The sequence below is a fragment of the Schistocerca piceifrons genome, chromosome 1, assembly GCF_021461385.2.
Source record: "Schistocerca piceifrons isolate TAMUIC-IGC-003096 chromosome 1, iqSchPice1.1, whole genome shotgun sequence".
NCBI classification, from domain to species: domain Eukaryota; kingdom Metazoa; phylum Arthropoda; class Insecta; order Orthoptera; family Acrididae; genus Schistocerca; species Schistocerca piceifrons.
In genome coordinates, this window is record NC_060138.1 from 149,204,851 (window position 1) to 149,217,256 (window position 12,406).

A 12,406-nucleotide genomic window follows, 5' to 3' on the forward strand; every position below is an offset into this window, starting at 1 on the left:
GATCTCCTACCTTCATAATTTCACAGAAGTTCTCCTGCATACCTTGAGGGAACTGCACTCCTGTAAAAAAAATTGGCTGAGACATGGCTTACTTACAAGTCACAGGGATTGTTTCCAGAGGGACGTTTCACTTTATGTTGAGGTGAAACTTCCTGACAGATTAAAACTGCGTGTCAGACCAGGGAACTAGTCCAGCAAGGTATGGAAAAGAACTTCTGTTAAGTTTGGAAGGTAGGAGATGAGGTAGAGGGGGAAGTGAAGTAGTGAGAGCAGGTCGTGAGTCATTCTTCAATAGCTCAGTCAGTAGGGCACTTGCCTGCTAAAGGCAAAGGTCCGAATTTCGAGCCCTGCTCTGGCACACAGTTTTCATCTGCCATGAAATTTCAAACCAGTATACACACTGTTGCAGAGTGACAGTTCACTGTGATAGTTATGTCTCACATACTCTTAATATTAATTTTTAATTACACTGGAAGCCATTTTCCTTTTGTATTTTCTTACTATTTCCTTTCTACATTCTCCATAATCCACTTCAAATTTAGAATTGCTGTTGTTCTTTATTTCTGTTTCAAAATGCATTGTTCTTTATTTCTGTTTCAAGATGCATTGTCCAAGGCACAATGCAGCTATGACATGAATCCCCTATTCCAACTAGGGCTCCTTATCGCACATGCAGAGTTTGAGTTTTGATTGCGACACATGGCTGGTGTGGCTGTGACCGCAGCACTGCAACAGTGACCACTAATGCTGTTATTTTCACTAAACCTTTATTTCCTAACATTTTAGGTGAAATGTGCAAGGATAGACAGAGAGATTCATACCACAAAAATAGAATGAAGCTTGGAACACAATCAAATACCTCAACAGAACTGAAGTAATAGATTCTGCATTATCACTTGGCTTTCCAGAAGACAGTTCAACACAAAAGGCATGTACAGGATGCGTAGCCAGGGTTATTGGGAGTAATTCATTACTGCTTCACTGAGAATCTAAAAGTTTTCCTTCACAATCTGCTACAGTAACAAGTTTCCACAGTGCCTGCTTTCCTGAAAGAACCATGGCATCAGCACCACTTCCTGATGTATGCTGAATAAATCAGCTGTATGTCCACCATGGCTTCCAATAGGAAGGTGTTAGAAAGGGGTCATGTGGGTGGTTTCTGAAGTACCTTGGGAACAAAAGACAGCTGATTCCTTCCCTTATATTCCCGCTTTCAGACCATGCAGACAACTTTCTGACATTTTCCTCTGACTTTGTGCTCCATGACCAGTCAACAGCCAAACTTAATGACAACTACCTTATCTCCATCTTCCTACTCCTGTATTAAACTATCACTCAAACTGGTGGATGCACATTACAACTCAGCATGGACGAGCTATCATGTAAACTGTTATTTAAGAAGAGAGACCAAGTTTGCTTAATTTCACTCTTTTGTTTCAAAACCCTGGTGTGTAATTCAGTATTCCACATTGCAAGACATTTCAACCGGCAAGTGTTTAGTGCCCATGTGGGTATTGTCTAGTTCTGAGTTCTGCCAATCATTGCTGGTACTCCCATCTAGTAAATGTGTGCCTGTTCTTTGTATCTTGCCCTGGCCATTTCTGCTGTGAGAGATCATTAACCCAGCACCTCACATTAGAAAAATTAGTGTTATGCTGGTGGATACTCTGGGACATAGTGGCGCCTTGTTCTGTGTCCACTACTCTTACCAAGCCACTGTTTCACCTAGTACCATTACATCTGCAAGTATATTTCTCCAATAATTGTTAATTTTGAGGTCATTTCACTTTTAGCTGCTGTAATTTGTGTCATTTTAATATATGTATTTTCTTCACCATGTGTTGACATTGATCTTTGTGCAACATTTATCACACCTTATTTTACAATTTTGTAATTTAGTATATTAGGTAGGGCAACACTCCTATAGTATCATTACAGCTGTGATGAAGAAACAGATTTTAATCACTTTCAAAGCATGTGTAAATTTACTGGTATTTAATAAAAATAAGGTCTGAATTTCATATCAGCATTTAGAAGGTTCCTGTCAATCAACATGTTATAACAACATTCCCTGTCATGTGCCACAAGAATGGTATTTATCTTCTTCTTCTTCTTCTTCTTCTTCTTCCTCCTACTACTGAGGAGTCACAATAATATTATACTGTCAACCTCTTCTTCTTGTAGTAAAATATCTAGGTGGTTTAAAAGAAAAATTCAATTCAGCAATGCTCCTCACAATTACATTACCCACTGCAGCTCGGGACTGGAGCCCCAACTTTGTAAACATCAAAAGCTCTGGTTGAGTGGGGATAGTTTTACTGTATACCTGAGTGATGAAAGATGGCCAGACCTAGCTGCAGTCACAGGCAGCAGCAGTGCACTGGACACTACACCTTTAAGATAAACCTGCCATTTTGAGTAGCTCATTGTTTTTAGTGCAGTACCCATCTACTTCTACCTTCAATTGTGGATCCTCTGCGTCTGCTACCACGGCACTGGGCATAGCAGCTGTCAAGTTTGGCTTTCCTCTTCTGTTGCACATAGTGTTAAAATTCATGAACACATTTGCATTTTAAATTATATGCATAGGAAGACATGCATGTACATGTAAAACATACAGAATCTATTACAAAAAATATATATAAAATAAAAACTCTTGTCAAATGCCACCATAGAGATTTCACTGAAAGAGAGATTAAATTTTCGTCCACTTCTAAGGTGGAACGCTTCAGAGGTAGACCTGTGTAAACAGTGTGAAAACTTTAATGCGATTAACTGCTGCAGACATGTACATCTGGAATGAAAATAACACTAATGTAATTAACTGAAATACACTGACAAAATTAAAATTCAGTATGTTACATTTGTAATTATTTCAAGAAGTTACATCAAACACATCATTTGTAAGTTCTTACACTAGTCAGTTTATGATTAAATCAAACACATCATTTGTAAGTTCTTGTACTAGGTAGTTTATGATGAAATAATATCACTAATATGTGAATTTGTTTTAAGTGAGATGTGTGAAGCTCTCTTGTGCTACTACATACAATAGTCTTTCTGATTTTTCAAGTGGGAAGAAATATTTTAATTGTGATTTATCCATTTCTATAATTTGTGCACCAATACAGTATAGAAAAATAGATACTTTTGAAACACTCTTTTCATGGACAAATATTGTTGTGATCATGTTGTAAAACATCTATAAAAAATTCACATGACCTTACATATTATCTCACTCTGTTACATCACTACAAAACATGATCCGCAGTACTGTAAAATGTGATCATGTACATCTTTTTCTCAACACACACACACACACACACACACACACACACACACACACACACACACACACACACACACACACGACAGACAGACACGGACACAGAGAAACCAAACTGCTATAGTAAACAAAAGGTATTTCAGCCTGAATAGCAAATCAAGAAAGGAATTAAATTTAAAACTAATGTTGTTAAGAATAAAATATCTATCATCATTTCAACAATGGATAATAGAATTTATGTATAACAACACTATCATATGAGACTTAGATTGATTTCCACTTGTTTCTTACCGTTTTAAAGGAACGCATGGCAAACAGATTGGCCATCATAGTTGAAAACCCAGGTGCCAAACAGCTTTGAGCAATAAACCCCAATTTAAGTTCTGCGAGACATATCACATCATCACCCTGCTTCCAGTCCCACGATGGAATGTTTAAGAGATAGGCCTGAGAGATCAAAATTACAAAACAATATTAACTGCTATCAGTGAAAAATCATAACTAGAATACAAACATAGATATTCTGCACACTGTTTCAATTTTACATATACAAACATAAAAAAAAAAGTTTTTCATCATCTCAGTTCTGAGAGTTCCGGAAACTGTACAGAAAATTGGAATAGAGATCAACATAAACATCATTTTTGCAGTTTTTATTGCTCATGAAACCCACACATTACACATTGTACCACCATAAAGCCAGACCTTCAGAGATGGTGGTCCAGATTGCTGTACACACCGGTACCTCTAATACCCAGTAGCACATCCTCTTGCATTGATGCATGCCTGTATTCATTGTGACATACTATCCACAAGTTCATCAGGGCACTGCTGGTCCAGATTGTCCCACTCCTCAATGGTGATTCGGCATACATCCCTCAGAGTGGTTAGTGGGTCACTTCGTCCATAAACGGCCCTTTTCAATCTATCCCAGGGATGTTCAATAGAGTTCATGTCTGGAGAACATGCTGGCCACTCTAGTCAAGTGAAGTCATTATCCTGAAGGAAGTCATTCACAAGATGTGCATGATAGTGGTGTGAAATGTCGTCCATGAAGACGAATGCCTCACCAATATGTTACCGATATGGCTGCACTATTGGTCGGAGAATGTCATTCACATATCGTACAGACATTACAGAGCCTTCCATGACCACCAGCAGCATACGCCAGCCCCACATAATGCCACTCCAAAATAGTAGAGAACCTCCACCTTGCTGCACTCACTGGACAGCATGTCTAAGGCATTCAGCCTGGCAGAGTTGCCTCCAAACACGTCTCTGACAATTGTCTGGTTGAAGGCATGTGCAACACTCATTGGTGAAGAGAACATGGTGCCAGCCCTGAGTGGTCCATTTGGTATGTTTCTGGGCCCATCTGTACAGTGTTGCATGGTGTTGTGGTTGCAAAGATGGACCTCACCATGGACGTTGGAACTGAAGTTGCGTATCATGCAGCCTGTTGTGCAGAGTTCGAGTTGTAACATTACGTCTTGTGGTTGCATGAAAAGCATTATTCAACATGGTGGTGTTGCTGTCAAGGTTCCTCCGAGCCATGATCCATAGGTAGTGGTCATCCACAGCAGTAGTAGCCCTTGGGCGGCCTGAGAGAGGCATGTCATCGACAGTTCCTGTCTCTCTGTATCTCTTCCATGTCTGAACAACATCACTTTGGTTCACTCTGAGACGCCTGGACATTTCGATTGTTGAGAGCCCTTCTTGGCACAAAATAACAATGTGGACATGATCGAACCATGTTACTGACTGTCTAGGCATGGTTGCACGACAGACAATATGAGCTGTGTACCTCCTTTGTGGTGGAATGACTGGAACTCGTCGGCTGTCGGGCCCCCTCCATCTAATAGGTGCTGCTCATGCGTGGTTGTTTACACCTTTGGGCAGGTTTAGTGACATCTCTGAACTGTCAAAAGGACTGTGTCTGTGATATAATATCCACAGTCAATGACTATCTTCAGGAGTTCTGGGAACCGGGTGATGCAAACGTTTTCTGACGCGTGTAGAGCAGATACTGAGCTAAAAAACAAAACTGAATTCTATAGATCAATCCAAAAAGAACAGATAACGACAACTCATACATAATAAAACCCCAAAACCTTTTTAAGTTTGGTTTCTGGAGTTAGGGAATTATTTGTCAGAAAAATAACTAGAGTGAAGTATGAAGGATAAAAGGAAAAGTGATAAGTAAGAAAGAACTTGTTCAAAGCAAAGGATCAACTGAAAGGCAGCAGAGATGGTATGTGTGCTGCGGACTCAAACTCTAAACTAAGTTGTGAATGGACTATGGGAAGAGCCGAAAAAACCTTAGAATGCATGATAGTGAAACGAGAAGCTGCCTCTCGTAATAAAACATACAGCTGATTGGAGACTTTACTACAGTTATTGGTTTGAATGTCTGCCTAGATCAAATACGGATTCCACATAAAGATTGTGTAAGGGAATCTAACTACAATATTCTTTTGACAGAAATCATCTTAGGGCTTGCGAAACCAGCAAGGAGAAGATTTTTCTGTTACAAACAGCCTCATCAACTCTCTCATTTCTCATTGTGGTACAACTGAGTGGAATCATTTCATTTGCATGTCATCTTTGTGGACCTCATCAATGTTATCAGTACTAATGCTCCCATTCAGTGCAGAAAAGAAGGTCCAGTTTCATGCTGCACTGAGCAAAGAGCTATCTACAAATACCAGTTCTCAAGGACTGTGTATCCTCAGCAATTTCAACGTCCAAGAAGGAGAAGAAAACAACAGTTAACCTATATACCCTGACACCCACGGTGTGGAAAAGGAGACCGAAAACTAGCAGAGACTTCTGCAGTTATGTCCCCTTCATGGAAAGTGTATCACTAGCACATACCTTGATGTTAAATATCTTACCAGTGGATGCATTAATGTCCTCACCACTTGCACCAGCTAGACTTGGTCCTAACAAAGAACAAAGACCTTCGGAACCTGTCGGGACATGTAGACCACCAGCATAACAAGCCAGCGGATGAGATGTGACCCTGTAGGCACCATGAGAGAGAGAGAGAGAGAGAGAGAGAGAGAGAGAGAGAGAGAGAGAGAGAGAGAGAGAGAGGGTTCCAAAGAACAACTTCAAGGACAGTTTGTTGTCATGGGAAACTCCGGAAGCTACCACTATGACCAGAGCCACCCAATTCACCAACAGGCGGAGTCCACAAAAGGTAATGTGGTGACAAGTAGTCTGTAACATATCCTTCTGCTGTGACTGTATTTAGGATGTCACATGGTCATTGCCAAGCCAGTTGAAGTCAATGCACCATTCAGAACACCACTGCCTACAGAGCCCTCCACAAGTTGCCAGCAGAAGCAATGTACACTGATCTTGGCCTCTACGGATTCCAACACCAGGACCTGATATCCAATGGTCTCAGACTTTTTCTGTGGTTGTGAATTTTGGACAGTCAGCCAAATTGTGGTTCATCTGGATACAGAACTTACACTGTTAGGTTCACAGTAATAATGTTTCATTACACACTTCTAATTTCAAAGTTGTCTGTGATTATACCACTATCGAAGAATGTGTCAGTTTTCCAACTGATCAAATAAGTCTTGTTGTATTTCTGTTACCAAATTAACTTCAGCTCTTTGGGTTTAATGATAAGTGTCTCTTTTTCATTACTTCTAATGAAGTATTTATTTTTATTAACCGGCCTGAGAGCTTGTTTTTACTTACTCAGTCCTAGTCAGGTCACTTCAGTCATTGGTGACAAGATTTGTAGGGAATTTCACAGTTCCCATGTTGGATGGTGCTCTTAAGATAAATTTTATCTTATCTGATGTAGTAATGTTCACTTCTCATTTTCGTATGTGTGCTGTCAACACAAACATGACCATCCAAGTGCTCATAATCTTGCAAAACATCTAGCAGCCACAACAACTTATTTTGGATAATATGGCTGCTGTCACCACAAGATCAGTGGTTTCCAGCAGCACTTTCTTCAATGACTCAGTGGTCAAAGGAATGTGTGCCCCACACCTACCATTCCCATATCTGACAAGAAAATGGAATAGTGAGCCAAATGAATAGCCCACCTGGAATTGCCCTTAATCTCTCATGAATTATTAAAATATAAAATAATGAAGGTAGGTTATAGTTGTCTTCCTTTAATATGACTTCTATAAATTAGTAGCAAGGTTATAACTGGTTCCCAACCGTTTATGGGCTACCTCAATTGTTCTAGTGGGAAAACCTGATGGACTGATAAAGATTTGTGTAGAGTTCAAGTCAACAATGAACTCCCAGTCAGTTGTGGACACTTAACCTATTCCCAAAGTGGAGGATATCACGTCAAAATTGTAGAGGGGCACCATTTCCATGAAGATCAACCTCTGTGATGCGTACTTCCAGTTACCACTGGATGAGGGATTCAAACATATCCTGGTGATCTACCGGGACAGCTCAATTGCTATTGGAAGTTAACACCTCATGCAGGTGTTACTGCAGAATCACTGCACAAACTGCTGCATAAAAATGTCCTGTGGGCCTAGTCCGTCAGCTGTAAAAAGGCTTCCAAAACTTAAAGAGGCTCTTCTTCAATCACTATGTTTAATGGAAAGTGACCAGACCAAATTACTAATTGTGGTAGCTGACACATCAGACACTGGCTTTGAGGCAGTTCTCTCCCATAAGGTAAATAGCATACAGTGACCTATTGCATTTGCATCAAAAGCACTAATGCCAGCACAGCGCAATTACAGTCAGATTGAAAATTAGGCTCTGGCCATTACATTTACCTTAAAAGTTTCAGTATTATGCATATGGACAGGGATTTGTTCTACTTACTGACCACAAACCACTGCTGTTCTTTTTCAACACAACTGTGGGCATATGTACCAAAATGGCAAGATGACTCCAGCACCGGGTTATGTTTTTATCAGAATACATACACTACTTGCCATTAAAATTGCTACACCACGAAGATGACGTGCTACAGACACAAAATTTAACTGACAGGAAGAAGATGCTGAGATATGCAAATAATTAGCTTTTCGGAGCATTCACACAAGGTTGGCGGCGGTGGTGACACCTACAACGTGTTAATATGAGGAAAGTTTCCAACCGATTTCTCATACACAAATAGCAGTTGACCGGCATTGCCTGGTAAAACGTTGTTGTGATGTCTCGTGTAAGGAAGAGAAATGTGTAACATCATGTTTCCAACTTTGATAAAGGTCGGACTGTAGCCTATCGCAATTGCGGTTTATCATATCGCGACATTGCTGCTAGCATTGGTCGAGACCCAATGACTGTTAGCAGAATATGGAATCGGCGGGTTTAGGAGGGTATTACGGAATGCTGTGCTGGATCCCAACGGCCTCATATCAATAGCAGACGAGATGACAGGCAACTTATCTGCATGGCTGTAATGGATCATGCAGCCACGTCTCGATCCCTGAGTCAATAGATGGGGACGTTACAAGACAACAACCATCTGCACGAACAGTTCAATGACTTTTGCAGCAACATGGACTCTCTGTTTGGAGACCATGGCTGCGGTTACCCTTGACGCTGCATCACAGACAGGAGCACCTGCGATGGTGTACTCAACAACGAACCTGGGTGCACGAATGGCAAAATGTCTTTTTTTTTTTTCCTGGATGAATCCAGGTTCTGCTTACAGCATCATGATGGTCGCATCTGTGTTTGGCGAACGCACACTGGAAGCGTGTATTTGTCATCGCCATACAGGCGTATCGCTTGGCGTGATGGTATGGGGTGCCATTGGTTACACATCTCAGCCACCTCTTGTTCGCATTGACGGCAGTTTGAACAGTTAATGTTACATTTCAGATGTGTTACGACCCATGGCTCTACCCTTCGTTCAATCTCTGTGAAAGCCTACATCTCAGCAGGGTAATGCACAACCTCATGTTGCAGGTGCTGTACGGGCCTTTCTGGATACAGGAAACGTTCGACTGCTGCCCTGGCCAGCACATTCTCCAGATCTCTCACCAATTGAAAACATCTGGTCAATGGTGGCCAAGCAACTGGCTCGTCACAATATGCCAGTCACAACTCTTGATGAACTGTGGTATCGTGTTGAAGCTGCATGGGCAGCTGTACCTGTACACGCCATCCAAGCTCTGTTTGACTCAATGCCCAGGCGTATTAAGGGCATTATTACGGCCAGAGGTGGTTGTTCTGGGTACTGGTTTCTCAGGATCTGTGCACCCAAATTGCATGAAAATATAATCACATGTCAGTTCTAGTATAATATATTCGTCCAATGAATACACGTTTATCATCTGCACTTCTCCGTGGTGTAGCAATTTTAATGACCAGTAGTGTATAAGACACACAATATTGTTCCAAGACATGGCATGCCAATAATGTAGACACACTTTCTCAACTTCCAGTGGGGTAAGATGTGGACTTTGACAATGCACCTGAAGTCTGTGTACACACAGATGGTATATAAGAAGTAGTAATCATGAGATTACTGATTTAACACTAAATTGATGCCAAAAACAGCCCTGGGGAGGGAGTGGGAAAGGAGGGGGGGGGGGGGGTGGCGGTATGGTCCAAAAAAGACATTAAGAATGGGTTTCTGTCTTAGGAAACTTCCAAGAGCTACCCCTACAACAACAGGTGCCTGCTTTGCCAACAGGTGGAGCCCACATCGCCATTAGGGTGCGTGGCTATTGTGGCCCTACTTGTGTCTGCCACAAGTAGCCGATGACATATTCTTTTGTTGCATGGATACTGATGAGCCAATTGAAGCCAAAACACCATTTAAGGGCACCACCACCTTCTGAGCCCTCTATAAGCTGCCAGTACTATAGCATGACCAACATGCAATGATCTTGGCCTCCAGCACTAGCATCTGATTTCCAATGGACTGAGGATTTTTTCTGTGCGCGTGAATTTTGGACAGCTGTCCAAACTATGGTCCATCTTGATCTAGAATTTATACTTTTAGTTTTACTGTGATAATGTTTCACTATGGAACTCTAACTTCAGACTTGTCAGTGATTATACTGTTATCAAACAGTTTGACTGTTGAAACTTTGTAACAGATTAAAACTATGTTCTGGACTGGGACTCCATTCCACCTTTGCCTTTCACCAGTAACTGCTCACTGACTGAACTACCCAAGCGCAACACATGACCCATCCTCACAGCTTTACTTCTGCCAGTATCTCATATGTGAACTACTTTGCCTATGCTGTGAAGAAGAATACATTCCACAGAATACGCTGCCTCTACTGTGAAGGAGGGTACATTCCACAGAATATGCAAGATGCTGAAAGCGTGACCCTTCACTAGTAAGTTTTTGATTCAGCCAGCAGAATCAAGCTTTTCAAGTTACCTCATAAGACTGATAGCCCTCCTAAATTCCTAGCTATTATCATCCACTTTTCTCATATTACACGAGAACATGTAAGCTACTATATGTATTGGGTGCAAATTGTCATGACCCTTTCGCATAAAAACTGGTACTAAACAAGGCTGCTTGCTGGTTTCTATGCTTTATACCCTTATCTCCCCCATATTCTAAAGTATGTTTTTCGACAACAGTTGGACAATTTTCATCTTGCTACTGTCACAGAAGAAGCTCAGTAGCACCGAGGTGTTGTGGTTATGATACTAAACTGTTGTATGGAGGGATGTGAGTTCAAAACTCACCTAGAATGTACAATTTTAATTTCTATATCCGGTTCGAGTACATTCTAGTAAGAAGTATCCACAAATGTCCAGAATCACTGTACTGGAATGTTCTGCAGCTGTATATATACTGTATGTGTTCTGGCCAGAGGCAGTTTGCTCCAAGCTCTTGTGTGTGCAAGTGCTGAATAAACCTTCGTTAAGTGAAGTTAGTATTCATCATTCACCTACTTACACCTTATTCCGTGTTTCTGTATGTCATTATTCTGGTGGAGGCGCCTGGTATTGGATCTTATCATAGCGCACATTATCAAAGTGGCTCCCATGACGCCATGACAGAGCCGCTGGTTACGTAGCCAAAAACCTGAGTTTGAGCCATATTCAACAGATTGCACACTATCGGAGACAGAAGAATAAGAGAAAGTTACCATGACAGCAACTCTGTGCCACCACATGAGACATCCTTCCAGGTTCTCTGGTGGTGATGGCCAAGATTCAAACAAGTGGTTGAAGGTATATGAGCTTATAGCCAAATTTAACAAATGGGATGACACTGTGTGTTTGGCTAATGTATTTTTCAACTTGGAGGGCACTGCCAAACAATAGTATGAGAACAACGAGGAGAAGTTCACAAGCTGGGAAGTATTCCAGGAGGAACTGCGCAAGTATTTCGGCGACACACAACAAAAGAAGTGCAAGGCTGAAGATAAATTAAAGTCCAGGGCACAGCGACCAGGAGAAACTACAGCATCCTACATTCAAAATGTCTTGGAGCTGTGTAAAATAGTGGATCCTAGAATGAAGGAGGAAGATAAGGTTGCACATCTCATGAAGGGTGTTGATGAGGACATGTATCAAGCCCTACTCCTGAAGGGGTTTTTGATAGCAAACAACTTCATAAAATTGTGCCAGTATATTGAGACAATGTATCAACAAAAAACAATCACACAAAAGAAGTTTGAATGGCTTCCAAATGTCATATCAATGTCTATGATGGAGGAAGCAAACAATTTCACAAGTGTTCTTCGTCAGATAGTGAGAGAGGAAGTTCAGAAGGCACTTGGATTGCACGGCAAGCAAAAAATTGAGACACATCAAGAGGTCATGAGGGAGGAATAGGAACACACATTGAACCCAATCTCTCGTCCTTCATTGCCCTTTAAAAAGATGAAAAAGTCGAGATCCAGGCAAAGTTACATTCCTAGAATGCTGCATGAGGAACCTGTTTGGGCACCAAGGAAGACTGACGTCTGGAGAACCCAGGATAACCAAACAGTATGTTTCCATTGCAGACAACCACAACATATGGTGCACTACTGTCAAGAAAGGCAGCGGATATTTGATGAAGCCCGCACCAGAAGACAGCAGACTGATCTCAGCCGATGTCAACTCCAGGACAACGAAGATGAACAAGAAGATGTGGATGCAAGACGACGTAGGTCACTATCGCCGCAAGCTAGCCACTGGAGAGGA

The 12,406-nt window shown here is 41.4% G+C and overlaps 1 protein-coding gene across 1 annotated transcript in view; it reads right to left on the bottom strand.

Moving 5' to 3' along the window:
• LOC124783678 (calcium-activated potassium channel slowpoke) overlaps positions 1–12,406 on the bottom strand; it is an 867,461-nt gene that overhangs the window by 526,797 nt on the left and 328,258 nt on the right. The window contains exon 10 of the mRNA XM_047254040.1: positions 3,578–3,733. Coding sequence (XP_047109996.1) covers positions 3,578–3,733 — 156 coding nt within the window. The remainder of the gene's footprint in view (positions 1–3,577; positions 3,734–12,406) is intronic.